Source organism: Phascolarctos cinereus, unplaced genomic scaffold, assembly GCF_003287225.1.
Source record: "Phascolarctos cinereus isolate Bilbo 61053 unplaced genomic scaffold, phaCin_HiC Scaffold_4;HRSCAF=312, whole genome shotgun sequence".
In the NCBI taxonomy this organism is placed as follows: domain Eukaryota; kingdom Metazoa; phylum Chordata; class Mammalia; order Diprotodontia; family Phascolarctidae; genus Phascolarctos; species Phascolarctos cinereus.
Window position 1 is genome coordinate 11,004,471 of NW_027555847.1, and position 13,293 is coordinate 11,017,763.

At 45.4% G+C, this 13,293-nt stretch overlaps 1 protein-coding gene across 7 annotated transcripts in view; it reads left to right on the forward strand.

Moving 5' to 3' along the window:
* CACNA1D (calcium voltage-gated channel subunit alpha1 D) overlaps window positions 1-13,293 on the forward strand; it is a 360,797-nt gene that overhangs the window by 326,302 nt on the left and 21,202 nt on the right. For all 7 annotated transcript variants that reach the window (XM_020970566.2, XM_078152054.1, XM_078152055.1 and 4 more), the window contains one exon: window positions 607-737. In XM_020970566.2, coding sequence (XP_020826225.1) covers window positions 607-737 — 131 coding nt within the window. The remainder of the gene's footprint in view (window positions 1-606; window positions 738-13,293) is intronic.

Sequence of the window (13,293 nt, forward strand, 5' to 3'; positions counted from 1 at the left end):
CATTGCCAGCCAAGTTCCAATTCCAAACTCTTTAAGTGGGGGGCTCTGCTCCATTTCTGGGCTTGCTGGAGCTCTCGCTGCCCAATGGAGGTCATTGGCAGAGAGGAAGCACCCATAGTGTGTGCCAGGATCCCTCAGAGTCACTTTGCTGAACCTAACCACACTTGTAGAGCTTTCTCTCCCCCTCTCAGCGGTTGACTCTTTCATCTCAAGGCACAAAGATTTGGGTGGGTAATTGCCTCCAAGGTTCTTTGTAATTACCCACGTAAATCCCTGTGTGCTGAGGTGAAAACGTGGCCCACTGATCCCCTTCTGTTTTCCCTTTTATTTTTTTACTTTAAGAAAATAACCCAGACAGCATTTCACAGTTTTTACTAAGATGCTGCTTCTGTTAACATCATGAAAATCTTCTGTTTCCTGCTTGTTCACTGAAATGACTCTCACTTGGAGCCCCAGCTGCTTTGCTGAGCCTGCTTCATGCTAGTTAGTGCCCCGGGTGGGTGCTCAGGCCCGTCCCCATCCGTTGCCCCTCAGCCAGGTGTGCGTGTTGAGGCTTTTGTCCACATGTGCTGACTCGGGAGAGCTCTGTCTGGTCTGTCCATCTAGATGATGAGGTAACCGTGGGGAAGTTCTATGCCACTTTCCTGATACAGGACTACTTTAGGAAATTCAAGAAACGCAAAGAACAAGGCCTGGTGGGAAAGTACCCTGCGAAGAACACCACGATTGCACTACAGGTGAATTGGCTTTTTTTCCCCTTTTCCCACTAACCACTTTGCAAGCTTCTTCGAAGCACCAGGTAGCTGACCGTTCAGATCAGCAGAGCCTCCGGGACTTTGTTTAAACTGAGATACTGAGCAGATGTACACTGCCGTGGTCCAGGGAGTGCCTTGGGCCACAGAGGTAAGTGGTGCCATTCCTTTCCTTTGCTGCTTGTGGTCATCCCAGCTGCACGGTCCACAAGCTCACTGCAGCTGTGAGAGACCAGTTCATAAGCTCTCATTAAGCTGGCATGAGAATGTCACGGGAGGGACAGAGGCATGGGCAATGGGGAGGGAGCTGCCCTTCCATTCCGCTGCCTTGGCGCTTCTGTAAGAGAGCTTTCTCCCAAAGAGATGGCCACCACCAGGGGTTCCTGGTGACTGCCTGAAAGTCAACTCTGAATCTGACTAGGTGTTTTTCCTTTTATTTGTCTGTTTGGTTTCTGGTACATTCTGGTAACATCCATCACCTCTCTGTGTGTGTTCTGTGTGTGTGTGTGTGTGTGTGTGTGTGTGTGTGTGTGTGTCTTTGTCTGTGTATGCCCCATCTGGATGGGTCTGAGGCTGGTGGTGATGCTGCAGCTCAAGCATTGGGCCCAGCCACTGCCCCCCACCCCCAGCGTCCCTGAGGAGTGTGTGTGTTCCACAGTCTCCTGGTACTCCTCTGGCTCCATGCCCATGGAGGTGGGCTAACATTCATAAGGCTTGTTGGGTGGACATCAGGCAAGAGCTTCAGGAATTGGTGAATTGGAGGCAGGCAGGCAGGCTGGTAGAAGAGAAAGGAGGTAGATCAAGGCGGTGCTGGCAGCAGGGAAAATACCCTTCTGCTTCCAAGGTTGGTGGGTTTTCTGTAGGTAATGTCCCTCTAACTCTAAGCCTGTCTCATCCCAAGCAATGGGAGAACATGTCATTTCCTAGACTCAATGAAGCATTTCTTCCTTGTTTCATTCAATCACTGTTTTTTCACAGTAGTCTTGGGGTAATACTTAGCTTCTTGGATAAGATTAATAATCTTTAAAGGAATTTAAATTCCTCCTGGAGAAAATGCCTACAGCTCTCTTTTCTTTATGCTTTGAGAGAGAGATAGAGAGAGATTGGGAGAGTGAGTGTGGGTGTGGGTGTAGCGACTGCATCCTGTCTCTCTTGGGGAAAGGAAGGTTGAACATGCCCTAAGAGGGAAGAGAAGTGAATTCAGCTGAGTCTTGCAGCACAGAAGGCAGCTCTTAATGTTTCCTTCTCTAACTTGCTCACAAGGGGAATCAGAATCCTTTGACATAGCCTTGACCTACCTCTGCAGGGTTGTCACCTTGTAGGAGCTTGTGCACCTTGTAGAGGGCCTGCTCCCTCGCTCCTCCCTCCCTTGGCCCCAGGGGAGAGAACACGTGGATTCCATAGGATCCCGCGGTTAGCATTTTAGAGCTTAGCCGGGAGTCAAGGGCCATGTAGTCCAGTACCCTCATTTTATGGAGGAGGAATCTGAGGCTGTATAGAGGTGAAGGTCACACCAGTGGTGAGTAAAAGAGGCCGGGTGGAGGGGGAGGGGCCACAGAGAGTTTTGAAAATGTCAGGGCATTTCACACTAAGGGAGAATGAGGTAAGAATGATGTTTGGAACTTGAAGGAAGGATCTAATATGTGGTTTTTACCCATTGCCTTTCACTTACCTTGTGTTTGATTATAGGTTCAATGATGCACTTTTTCAGTGCCCATGCTCATTCTTTTTAAAAGAAAATGTTCTTCTTGGGAACTTGGTAAATATCAACAAACTTACACACTTCCCTGCAGAAAGAGCAGAAATTGAGCACTTGTCTTGTGGGAGTTTCCTGTTCCAGCCTTGGGAGGTCCTAAACTCAGCTGGATAGGAGAGGGTTCTGAAAGGGCCTCTCCAAGCTCCAGCCCTTTACTGTAAAGAAAAGACCTGGAGTTTCTGTCCTGGATTGAGGGAGGTAGCGAGAGCATCACTGCTTATGGGCCTTCTGGAATAGTCCATACTAAGGCAGCTCAGAGAAGGGGCAGTGGTGGCATCTGAATGTTGGCTCATCAGACGAGGGGAGAACATTCTGAGTTGACTTTTGTTCTCTTAGTACAGGTGGTCCAGAAAGTGATAGATTTTCAAAGAAAAATTTTCCCATCAACAGTTGGTGTTATATTAACAATAGCTAACATGTATATAGCACTTTGAGGTTTGTAAAGCATTTTACCTCATGTATGTCGTTGGAGCATCGTTGGAACAACCCTGTCACATCGGCCTTATCCACATTTATTCCCCATCTGCTATGTGACAGCCCTGTGCTTAGCACCAGGGTTAAAAAGGCAAACGAACAACAGGAGGGAATGGAGGCCTCCTTAGCTGGGCCTTCGTGGTTAGCCAGCTTAACCTGCACATCCTCAGTGCTCACATGCCTTGCTGCCTTGTCGTGTTGCAACTCATGTTCTGCCAGCCCCAGGCCTTGGTCATTCCCACCATGCACCTTCTCCATGCCTGCTCATGAAAGTCATGTAGCAGAGCTACCTGAATCCTCAGCAGACTTTTTAATTTATTCTCTACTGAGGTGTCTCTGCTACTTTTATTCTTCCTTTCAGGATGCTGTCTGTATTTGGACTCCCCAGAGTGGCTATTCCAGACCTTCTCTTTTTTCTTTAAGCTTCCCTTACTTCTACCTTCCTTGCCCCTCTCAGCAGGCAGAAGGGCCTTCCCTCTTCTCAAACTCCCTCTTCTCTCCTGGCCTCAAGACCACACACGCCCTATTCTCTCTTCTTTGCTCTAGTCTGACAAAGAGGTGGCTCTCATGTCATCACTGTGGTTAGCCACTCAATTTCATGCGCCCTCCTTCTCAATTATCTCCCTATAAATTTCAGTCTCTCCCTGTCTGCTGAGGGCTTCCTCTTCATCCCCAAAAAAGCCTTTATTTGTGCAACGATATCCTCCAACAGTCTCCCTCCAGCTCTTCCCTTTCTGAACCAAACTACTTGATAAAGCAGGTTATACTCATTGCCTACATTTTGTCTCCTTCTCTTCCTTTCTCAGCCCCTGTAACCCAGCTTCTGACTCTCTTACTCAACTGAAACTACTTTCTCCAGGTTTACAAGTGAGTTGTTAATTTTTGAATATGTTGACCTCTTCTCTAATCTTTGTCCTTCTTGACCTTTGTGCAATGTTTGATACTGTTGATCAGCCCCTCCTTTTAGTTGCTCTGTCCTCCAAATCTTATTTCTATTGAGGGTACCACCATCCTACCACCCATTCAGGTTCTCAGCCCTAGAGTCTTCCTTGACTCTTTCCTTCCCCTTGCTTCCCACACCAAAGAGGTGTTAAGTCTCATGGATCCTCCCTTTACGTATCTTTCATGGCCACTTCAGAGCCTCACTTATCTTCCACCTGGACTATTGAAGCAGCTTCCTCATTGGACTCCTGGCTTCTGGCCTCTCTTCCCTCCAATCCATTTCCCCCATAGCTGTCCAAGAAATATTCTTAGAGCATGATTGCAATCTGTGTCACTCACCTGCTCAGGAATCCTCAATTAGTCTTGTCTCTAACTAAAATACTTTTCAGCTTGGCATTTAAAGACCTCCATAGTCTGGCTGCAAACTCCTTGTTCTAAATCATTGCCTATTAATCATCCCCTTCAAATATTCCTTCCTTACTGTTCTCCAAACTTGGTCCTGCCTCTCCTGCCCCTTTGCCAAGCATGTACTCCCTTCTCATCTCTGCCTTGTAGAGCCCCTAAATTCCTTCAAAGAAGGTTGTATGCTGGTTCCTACGGAAAGCCTTTCTTGATCTGCTTAAGCTTTCCTCAGATCATCTTAAATGTACTTCTTCTTTTATATGAGGTATCCCCTAAGGAGAGTGTAAACTCCCTGGTGACAGGGACTTTTTTCATTATATCTTTGTAGCCTTGGTACCCAGTTTGGTGCCTTTCACATAGTAGGCAATTAATTAATGTTTGTTGAATTGGATTGGAAGCCAGGAGAGTTTAAATGACTTGTTCGTGGTCACATGGCTAGTTTCAAAGAAGGGTCAATCCTAGGACTATTGGACTCCACATCCATTGCAGCCTGACTCTCTGAATAATCTGAGAAGCTATTAATAGTCTCTCTGTCATGATCGTCTTGTCTTATTTTCTGTGGGTAACATGGCTGATAGCATGGAGGTTCATGCCTTCAATGAAGCCCAGTGAGACTTCCCACTGATACAGATGAAGTCATTCTAGTTTTTCAGAACTGAAAAGAAGACACTGGCTAAGCTTACTCCATTCTGCCCAGGAGTTTCCTAGGTTTGGACAGCACCTAGAGTTAGAACCAGAAGAGAGGGTATAGGCGAAAGACATTTCTATACCGTATGTAGGTAGCAATGCAATTTTTTCCTTGCATATTTTACACCTTGAAGGTTATAGAAAAAACTATTTTCTATTCAAAATGATTCCACTAGAAAGAAGAAGATGTGCCTTTAATTTATGTCATGTCCACAGGCCACAAAAGTCACTTGTGACCATGATATAAATAAATGATGAAAATATATTTTGGCTTATGAAAAAAATCCATAAAATATAGACTGACAAATCATATTCTATTTCTGGCTTCCTCGGCTCTAGGAATGACTTTAAATATTATTTGTTATTTAGAATTTAATTAGCATGAATTGGTATTTTTACCATTACTTGATGGACTATGAGGTCATGATGTGGCTGTTAGAGAATATGGTAGAATCAAGATGGGAGCAAGAAAGCTGTGCTCTAGGTCCTACGTCCAGGAAGAAAGTGGGTGAAGTGTGGTGGGAAGTAGTCATTGGAAGTAGGCGATGCCCAGGGAATGAGTGCTTATGCCATTGGCTCACTCCTACCTAGCTCATCCTGTGAACACTGGGGGAGGGGTGGTGTGCACTATGTGTCTGTGGACGCATGTAGGTGTGTAGTTGTGTGCATATGTGAATGCAGCATACATCGGCGATGGGCGTGGTTGGTCTGAAACTATTTCATTCTAGGATAGATCTCAAATCTTTGCTAGATGGTTCCTGAGGGGGACCAGACAGCAAAGTTTAAGCCCAGTTATATCCATCTAATTTCTCTTTGCCCCAACCCATTGCCCTATTTCCTCCTCCTTGAAAAGGAACAATGTGAGGGTCTCCTGGATCAGCACGTTGGGTAGAAGCTGTGCCTCCCAGCATCATCTCTGAACCTGGATGAATGTGTAGTTTCCATTGTTTTTGATCCTCCTCACCATCATCACCATCATCACCATCACCATCATCGCTATCACCATCATTGCCATTGCCATCACCACCATCATCACCATCACCATCATCACCACCATCGCCATCATCATCACCATCACGATCATCACCATCATCACCATCACTATCATCACCATCACCATCATCACAATCATCATCATCACCATCACCATCACCACCATCATCATCACCATCACCATCATCACCATCATCACCACCATCATCATCACCATTATCACTGTCATCATCACCATCATCATCATCATCACTATCACCATCATCACCATCACCACCACCATCACCATCATCACCATCACCACCATCATCACCATCACCATCATCATCACCATCATCACCGTCATCATCACCATCATCATCATCATCACTATCACCATCATCACCATCATCATCACCATCATCATCACCATCATCACCATCATCATCATCACCATCATCACCATCACCATCACCATCATCACCACCATCACCATCATCACTATCACTATCATCGCCATCACCATCATCATCACCATCACCATCATCATCACCATCACCATCACCACCATCATCACCATCACCATCATCATCACCATCACCATCATCATCACCATCATCATCATCACCATCATCACCATCACCATCATCATCACCATCACCATCATCATCACCATCACCATCACCATCATCATCACCATCACCGTCATCATCACCGTCATCATCACCATCACCATCACCACCATCATCACCATCACCATCATCATCACCATCATCACCATCACCATCACCATCATCATCACCATCACCATCATCATCACCATCATCATCATCACCATCATCACCATCACCATCATCATCACCATCACCATCATCATCACCATCACCATCACCATCATCATCACCATCACCACCATCATCACCATCACCATCACCATCACCATCATCATCACCATCAGCACCATCACCATCACCATCACCATCACCATCACCATCACCATCATCATCATCACCATCACCATCACCGTCATCACTATCACCATCATCATCATCACCATCACCACCATCATCACCATCATCATCACCATCACCGTCATCACTATCACTATCATCGCCATCACCATCATCACCATCACTGTCATCATCATCACTATCACCATCATCATCATCATGAATAACACCCCTTTCTCAAGTCCCTAGGACCAAGAAGAGAGAGAGAGAGAGAGAGAGAGAGAGAGAGAGAGAGAGAGAGAGAGAGAGAGAGAGAGAGAAGATGAGCTGAACCTTTGTTCTGTCCCCACCTCCCACTTGCCATTCAGTCTTATTTCGCTTTTGCCTGGCATCCATCGCTGCTACATTGTGATCCATTGGGCTCCATGGGGAACCACTAAGCTCATCAGTCAGGACCCTTGGTTGTCATTTCAACCACATCCAGTCCATTTCACAGCATTAGTGATGTTATTTTATGCTCCCCATCAAACCCACCATATAAGAACATTAATGCAATATCCAGATGTGAATTAGTTTAGTAAATCATGAAGGAGTAAAGAGGAGGGGGTAACACAGATTTATCAAAGCCTGAAAAGTTTTGTTTGATTTTTGTAAAAGGTTTTGGGTTGGGGTTTTGGGAGTTTGGAATGGGGGGGGGGTTGGTTATTGTTGCATTTTCCTACGTCATCCAAGAATTTCCTTTCTGCAGAAGATGTGCTTTCTCACAGGATCTGAGGACACTATCTGTCCCTTGCCCACACAAGGCAGTAGAAAGGAGAGAACCCCCACTGGGGTGTTGTTTTGAAGTTGGGTTTCAAGCGGAGACCCTTCCTGCTGCCTATACAAAATTAGATTGTGTGATGGAATCTCCACCGTGGCTGGCCCTTGGCAAGCTAGGCAGGCAGAGGGAACATTTGTGACATCCTAAGAAGCCAGTGCCTCTCCCTGAAAGGCCTCTCTAGCTGAAGACCCTGATCATGTCTCCCGAAGGAGGCGCATTTGCTCAGGACAGACAGGAAATGGGACCCCTGTGGCACCCAGCTGCCCGTTACTGTCTAGTCATCATAGCACTCCAATGTAGGGGTCTTTATTTTCTTCTTCTTCTTTTTTTTTTTTTAAAGCATGGTCCCATCTAAAGACAAAGCAGTCGTTTTTCCTCTAAGAGGAGAACAAATACTAAAAGATGAGATTTCACTGGCTGATTCATTTGTTTCAGATGCTTGAACGGATGCTTTAGAATTTTCTGCCTGAGCTACATCATCACACTCGTTAGCCGGAAGGCATTTGTGGCTAAGGCCTTGAAAGGGAGAAGGCTCAAGCGGGCTTATTTCTACTGAAACGGCATTTCAGGAGAAGCGCAGGAAAAAAAAAACACCCACATCCACAGTCTGATCCCTTCCAAGAAAACCACTCATCCGGGAGGTGGGAAACGGTGCTGCAGCCTCTGTCTGTGGGAGCCACAGCCACCAGGAATGCACATGGCTACTACTTTTAAAAAAAGAAAAAGGAATATGCAAGGCTCAATAGCTTTGCCCTTCAGAGCAGAAACCCAGGGAGAGAAGAGAAAAGGGGGCAGGGGGTGGACAGCTGGCCCGAGGAAAAATGAACACAGTGTCAGAAGCTAGCTGGCCAATAAAGGGAAGGAGAAAGATGCACACGCACACACACGCACAGGCATGCACACACAGATGACCCCACACGTGTCTGCTTTGGATGGGCGGATGACTACATTCTCGAGTCTTTCATGCCTAGTTTGCTTGAACTCCTGAGGACTGGCAGGCCGCCCTGGCCTGAGCTGACAAAGCTATTTTTGTAGACTTCTTTGCCACGATCTACCTTTCATCTGGAATCCTCCTGTGCTGTCATCCAGTACAGACCCCAGGGGGACTATTGAAGGGAAGGAAACCCAGATGCACCTAAGTTGTCCCCACAAACACCCACACACACACACCCACACGCCACAAAGATAAAGGCGACACCTCAGGTTTCATCTTAATGTTTCCATAGGAAATGTCACAACACATGAATGCCATTTAGCATTGTTCATTTTTAGTCCAGGGTCAGCCACTTCTGTGGATGCCTCTTCAGGGCGTGTGGTCTAGGTTCAAGGACGTCGGGGAGTCAAGAAACCTGGGTTCTGGTCCCAGCTCTAGCACTCATTTGTTGCTTGATGTTGGGCAAGACATTTAACCTCTCTGTGCCTCAGTTTTTCCCATCTGTAAAATGGGGATGATAATATTGACCTACCTCACAGGGGTGTTGTGAGGAATAGCTAACTGATTGTAAAGCACTTTGAAAGTATAAATGCTTATTATTAAGAATAGACTAATAATAATGTATGCCTGTTTACTACCAGAACTTTGAGAAATCTTTGTTTTTATTTAAGTCTTTTTTCTGTCCTAAACCATTGTCATCCATGAAGTAAGGGAGCATCTCGCCTTTTTAGGTTTAGGAGTCAGCCAAGAGGCATAAAGATTTAAGCAGAGGACTGCCACAAAGGTGCTTTTTCCATTTCTAAGAATCACAGAATTCTACCTAACATGGAAGTGGTTGGTTGTCAGGCTTAGTACCTCTCCAGCAGAAGAACAAGAGAATTAAACACGGTGTTATATAGTCCCAGGGTCACACGGTCTTCATAATAATGGCAGATTGCGAGGCATAGCTAAATGGATCTGGCATTGGATAAGGCCGAGGTGTTCAGGTGCCACACTGAGTTTCAGGTCAGGTGCTGGTGTCATGTAACTTTGTTTCTCAAAAGCGGGAGTATGTGTGGTGCAGAGAAAATGAAGCTCCCCCAGGCCTCCTGGTCCCCATCTGATAAGCGTGCCTGGGTGATTCTTGCAATGTAACAAGCAGAGAGGGATCCTAAGTGTGAACTTGGGGCAGGTGAGGTTGTGGTTGACCCTGCCCTGAGGGGAGACCACTGTGAGCTTGCAGGAAGTTCCATTACAGAGAAGGACGGTGTACGTGGAGGGGAGATGCCTCTGTGTTCCGGGCAGGCAGTCCCTGTGACAAGGAGAACAGCCACTTAATGTAGGGGGAAAGAGAGACTGAGCCTTGGATCAGTTCCCTACAGCAATCCTCACCCCAAGCAATTCCAGTCTTCCAAAGAACAGTCAGGCCAATTGGGCAGCAGATGCCTAGAGAATAGGAGGGCAGAGTAGAATATTTGTCCACTGACCTCAGTACTCACATGGATGTTACCTGAATTAAGCCTAGCCTTCTCGTTCTCACCACAGGATTAAGGCAATTGATGGTGACCCCCGTTCCCATATAGCTAGCCTGAGACCTTCAAATAGAACTGGCTTAACTTGACATCCTCCTCCCCTAAGTGTGGGGTTTGGTGGCATGACTGATGAGACAAACAGGGCTACAGGCCATGTTTTAATACCTTAGCCTTGATACGCTTGGGGTAGATCTGCAGTTCTGCCACGAGATTAGGTGAACTTGGAAAGCGGCGGTGGCACCTTTACGTGGCACTGTATTTGGTAGAGCAAGGAAGCTCATATTCTTCCATCAGAGTGATGATGAAACCTCCTTTTCATGGCACATACCTGTTGGGTATTTGGTGTCTTAACTCAGAGAAGAAGAACCAAGCCATGCATGTCAGTTGTAGACCTCCCTGTGTATTCACCCTCACCAGGTGAATTTCATTGAAACATTACTCTCTGGGAAATGGGCCTCGCCTTGCCTCAGACTCAGAGGCCTACACTGACTTTGTCCTACCTGATCCAAGTCCTGCTAAGGGGTAGTCCAGGCTCTTTTGAGCCTCCAAAGAAAGTGCTTAGAACTGTGTAATCTGTGAATGGCTTGTTTTTCATGGTCCTTCCAAATCAATAAATAAATTTAATTAAAACATGCAAAGAACAGCAACCATCTAGATGAGACTTAGAGAATTGTTTGAAGGAAACACCAAAAGATTCTTATTCCGTTTGAATCTTGTTGTATTCTAGGGAACAGCTTCAGCTATACTCAGGAGCCAAGGCAGATGAGAATTGTGAGGGTTGTCTCAGACCTTGGCTTGTAAGGGAAGCATGGTTGGAGAAAACTCAGCTTTAGCTCAGGAGCGGAAGGGTCTGTATCACTGGGCCTTTGTTGTTAGCATATTCATCTACAACCTATGTAGAAAAAAAATGGTTTAAACTAAGAAAATTCTCCTTTACTGTGAAAATGGCCAAGTCCATGGTTTCAGCACATAGTCAGTATTTAAGAAACTCTGTAGCTCTTTGTCCCCACCCCCCAACTCTGGTCATTGGCCAGTATCTCTCTAAGCAATGGTGAATATCGGCTGATTTCTAATTAACTAGTTTAACTGTGTACTGTTTTTGTTGTATGAAGCCTTTTCTCATTGAAGATAGCAGTTATGTTCAAAATTTGTCGAGAAGCAGGCCTATATGGTAGAAAAAAAAGTTCCTAATACACTAGTGCCAAAAAGAAAAGATGATCCTGTTCTTCTCCGTTTTTCCTTTGTGATGATGTTTTTGCTTACCCAGCATGTCTCATCAGTCCTGACACATAGTTATGGCCTCATAACTTAGATAAAGTGTCCATGGCAGCACTAGTACTCTAGGGTGGGAAAGGTAAGTGAGAACCTTTCAGAGGACACAGTGAGGGGCAGCTTTCAATATTACTGCCCATATTTCAGTGGCAACCACTGGGCACACTATGGCATGGAAGTGTTTATTTCATAAAGAGCCAGGTGGCAGGGATTCCTTTTAGTGTGGTTTGGACTCCATGGCTCCTAACATCCCTTCCAGCTCCAAATCTCCATGACTCTATGAATTCACCTGTTTTACTGTCAAGACTCAAAACCCCCAGGGGTCAGGGCAACACGAAGGGCATCCTTTTTAAACCTTGCCCGGTTTGCACAAATGCCTTGTCTCAGGTCTGGCCAGAACCCATCTTCTTTAGCTGGAGAGCAAGTCCCGACGCTCTGCGTGACCATGTGTGTCTTTCCTGGATAAATCTCTCCTCTTTCCTGTATGTCCTGGTGCTAGCAAAGGTGAAAACTGGAGGACTTTACTCTGATGTTTCAGGGAGTACCAGACTGGGGCAAGCTCTGGACAACCCGAGCACTGACCATTTCCAAAGGCGAGGTGTTTTGGGTATGGAGAACCCTCCTCTACTAGGACTCTAGGGGTCGTGCTCTTTGTCCCATGCTCTTTCTACTTCATTTTCATCATGTTGATGCCTTTGTTTCCCATAGCCCAGGACAGGGATGGAGAATCCTGGAGCTGGGGCTCTGCCTCTGTAAGAATAGACAGTGCCAGGGAGGCTTCTGTTGGACAGGATCTCCTTTAAGGCAAGGAACTTGCAGCCTCAGATTTTCACATTCATTACTTAGAAGGAAACCCATCCTACTAACTGCCTTTTGCCCCTTCTCCTGCCCCCTTCCACTCACATGTTGCTGAGGTAACTAGGAAACACCTTGACGTCCCACGGAACCCATTCAAAGCTGACTTTTGATACAGCCGTACTTTATTGCTTTTAAACAACTGAGAGAAGGACTTCTCTAAACTAGGAAAAATTTGAAAATATAAAATATTTTCAAAGATATGTCAATTTATTAGCTGTACTATTGCCATGGAAGAGATTTGCCTTAATGAATAGGTAAGAGTCCATTGTAGTTACAATATCGTTCTCTTGAGTAGATTAAACATTATCCCTGAATATAGTTTATACAATTAATTTTCACTGAAAACTTTTTCATTCATAGTGTTGAGGTAATATTCGTCTAAAACCCTGCTGAAAGGTTAATGAATTCCAAATTATGAGGATCCAATGAATGAGCTTTTCTTTTTTGATTTTCTCCTATTATACAAAAGTTATTTCTCAGATGATTCTTGTAGTATGTCCCTGTCCTGGGTTATGGGAGATGAAGGCAGCAGCATGATGAAAATGTAGTGGAAAGAGCAGAGAACTAAGAGTCCAGATACCTAAAGACCTAGTTTTAGTTTTAGTTGGCTTTGTATTGCCAACTAGTGCTACAGAGCCTACATTTTGAAGGTGTCAGGAAATTAATAAGTCTCTCTGTGAATCTAGCATCACAAATTAAATGAAGAATTAAGTTCTTCCAGCACAGATTGCTTGTAGATTGATTTGCTGTTGAAGAACCCGAGAAAGGAAAGAAAGCCACTCACTTTCTGGCAGCTCCCTCGTCTTCCCGTATAGAATGATAAACTGTTACTCAATTTATAAAGCAGAGCCCCACTCAGAGAACGGGAAGAATAACTTAATTTAGTCTTGACGTTTGAGCTAGCTTGCACTTAGCAGGGGAGTTAATACTGATGATTAATGGGGAAAAGCTTCATCCCTACTC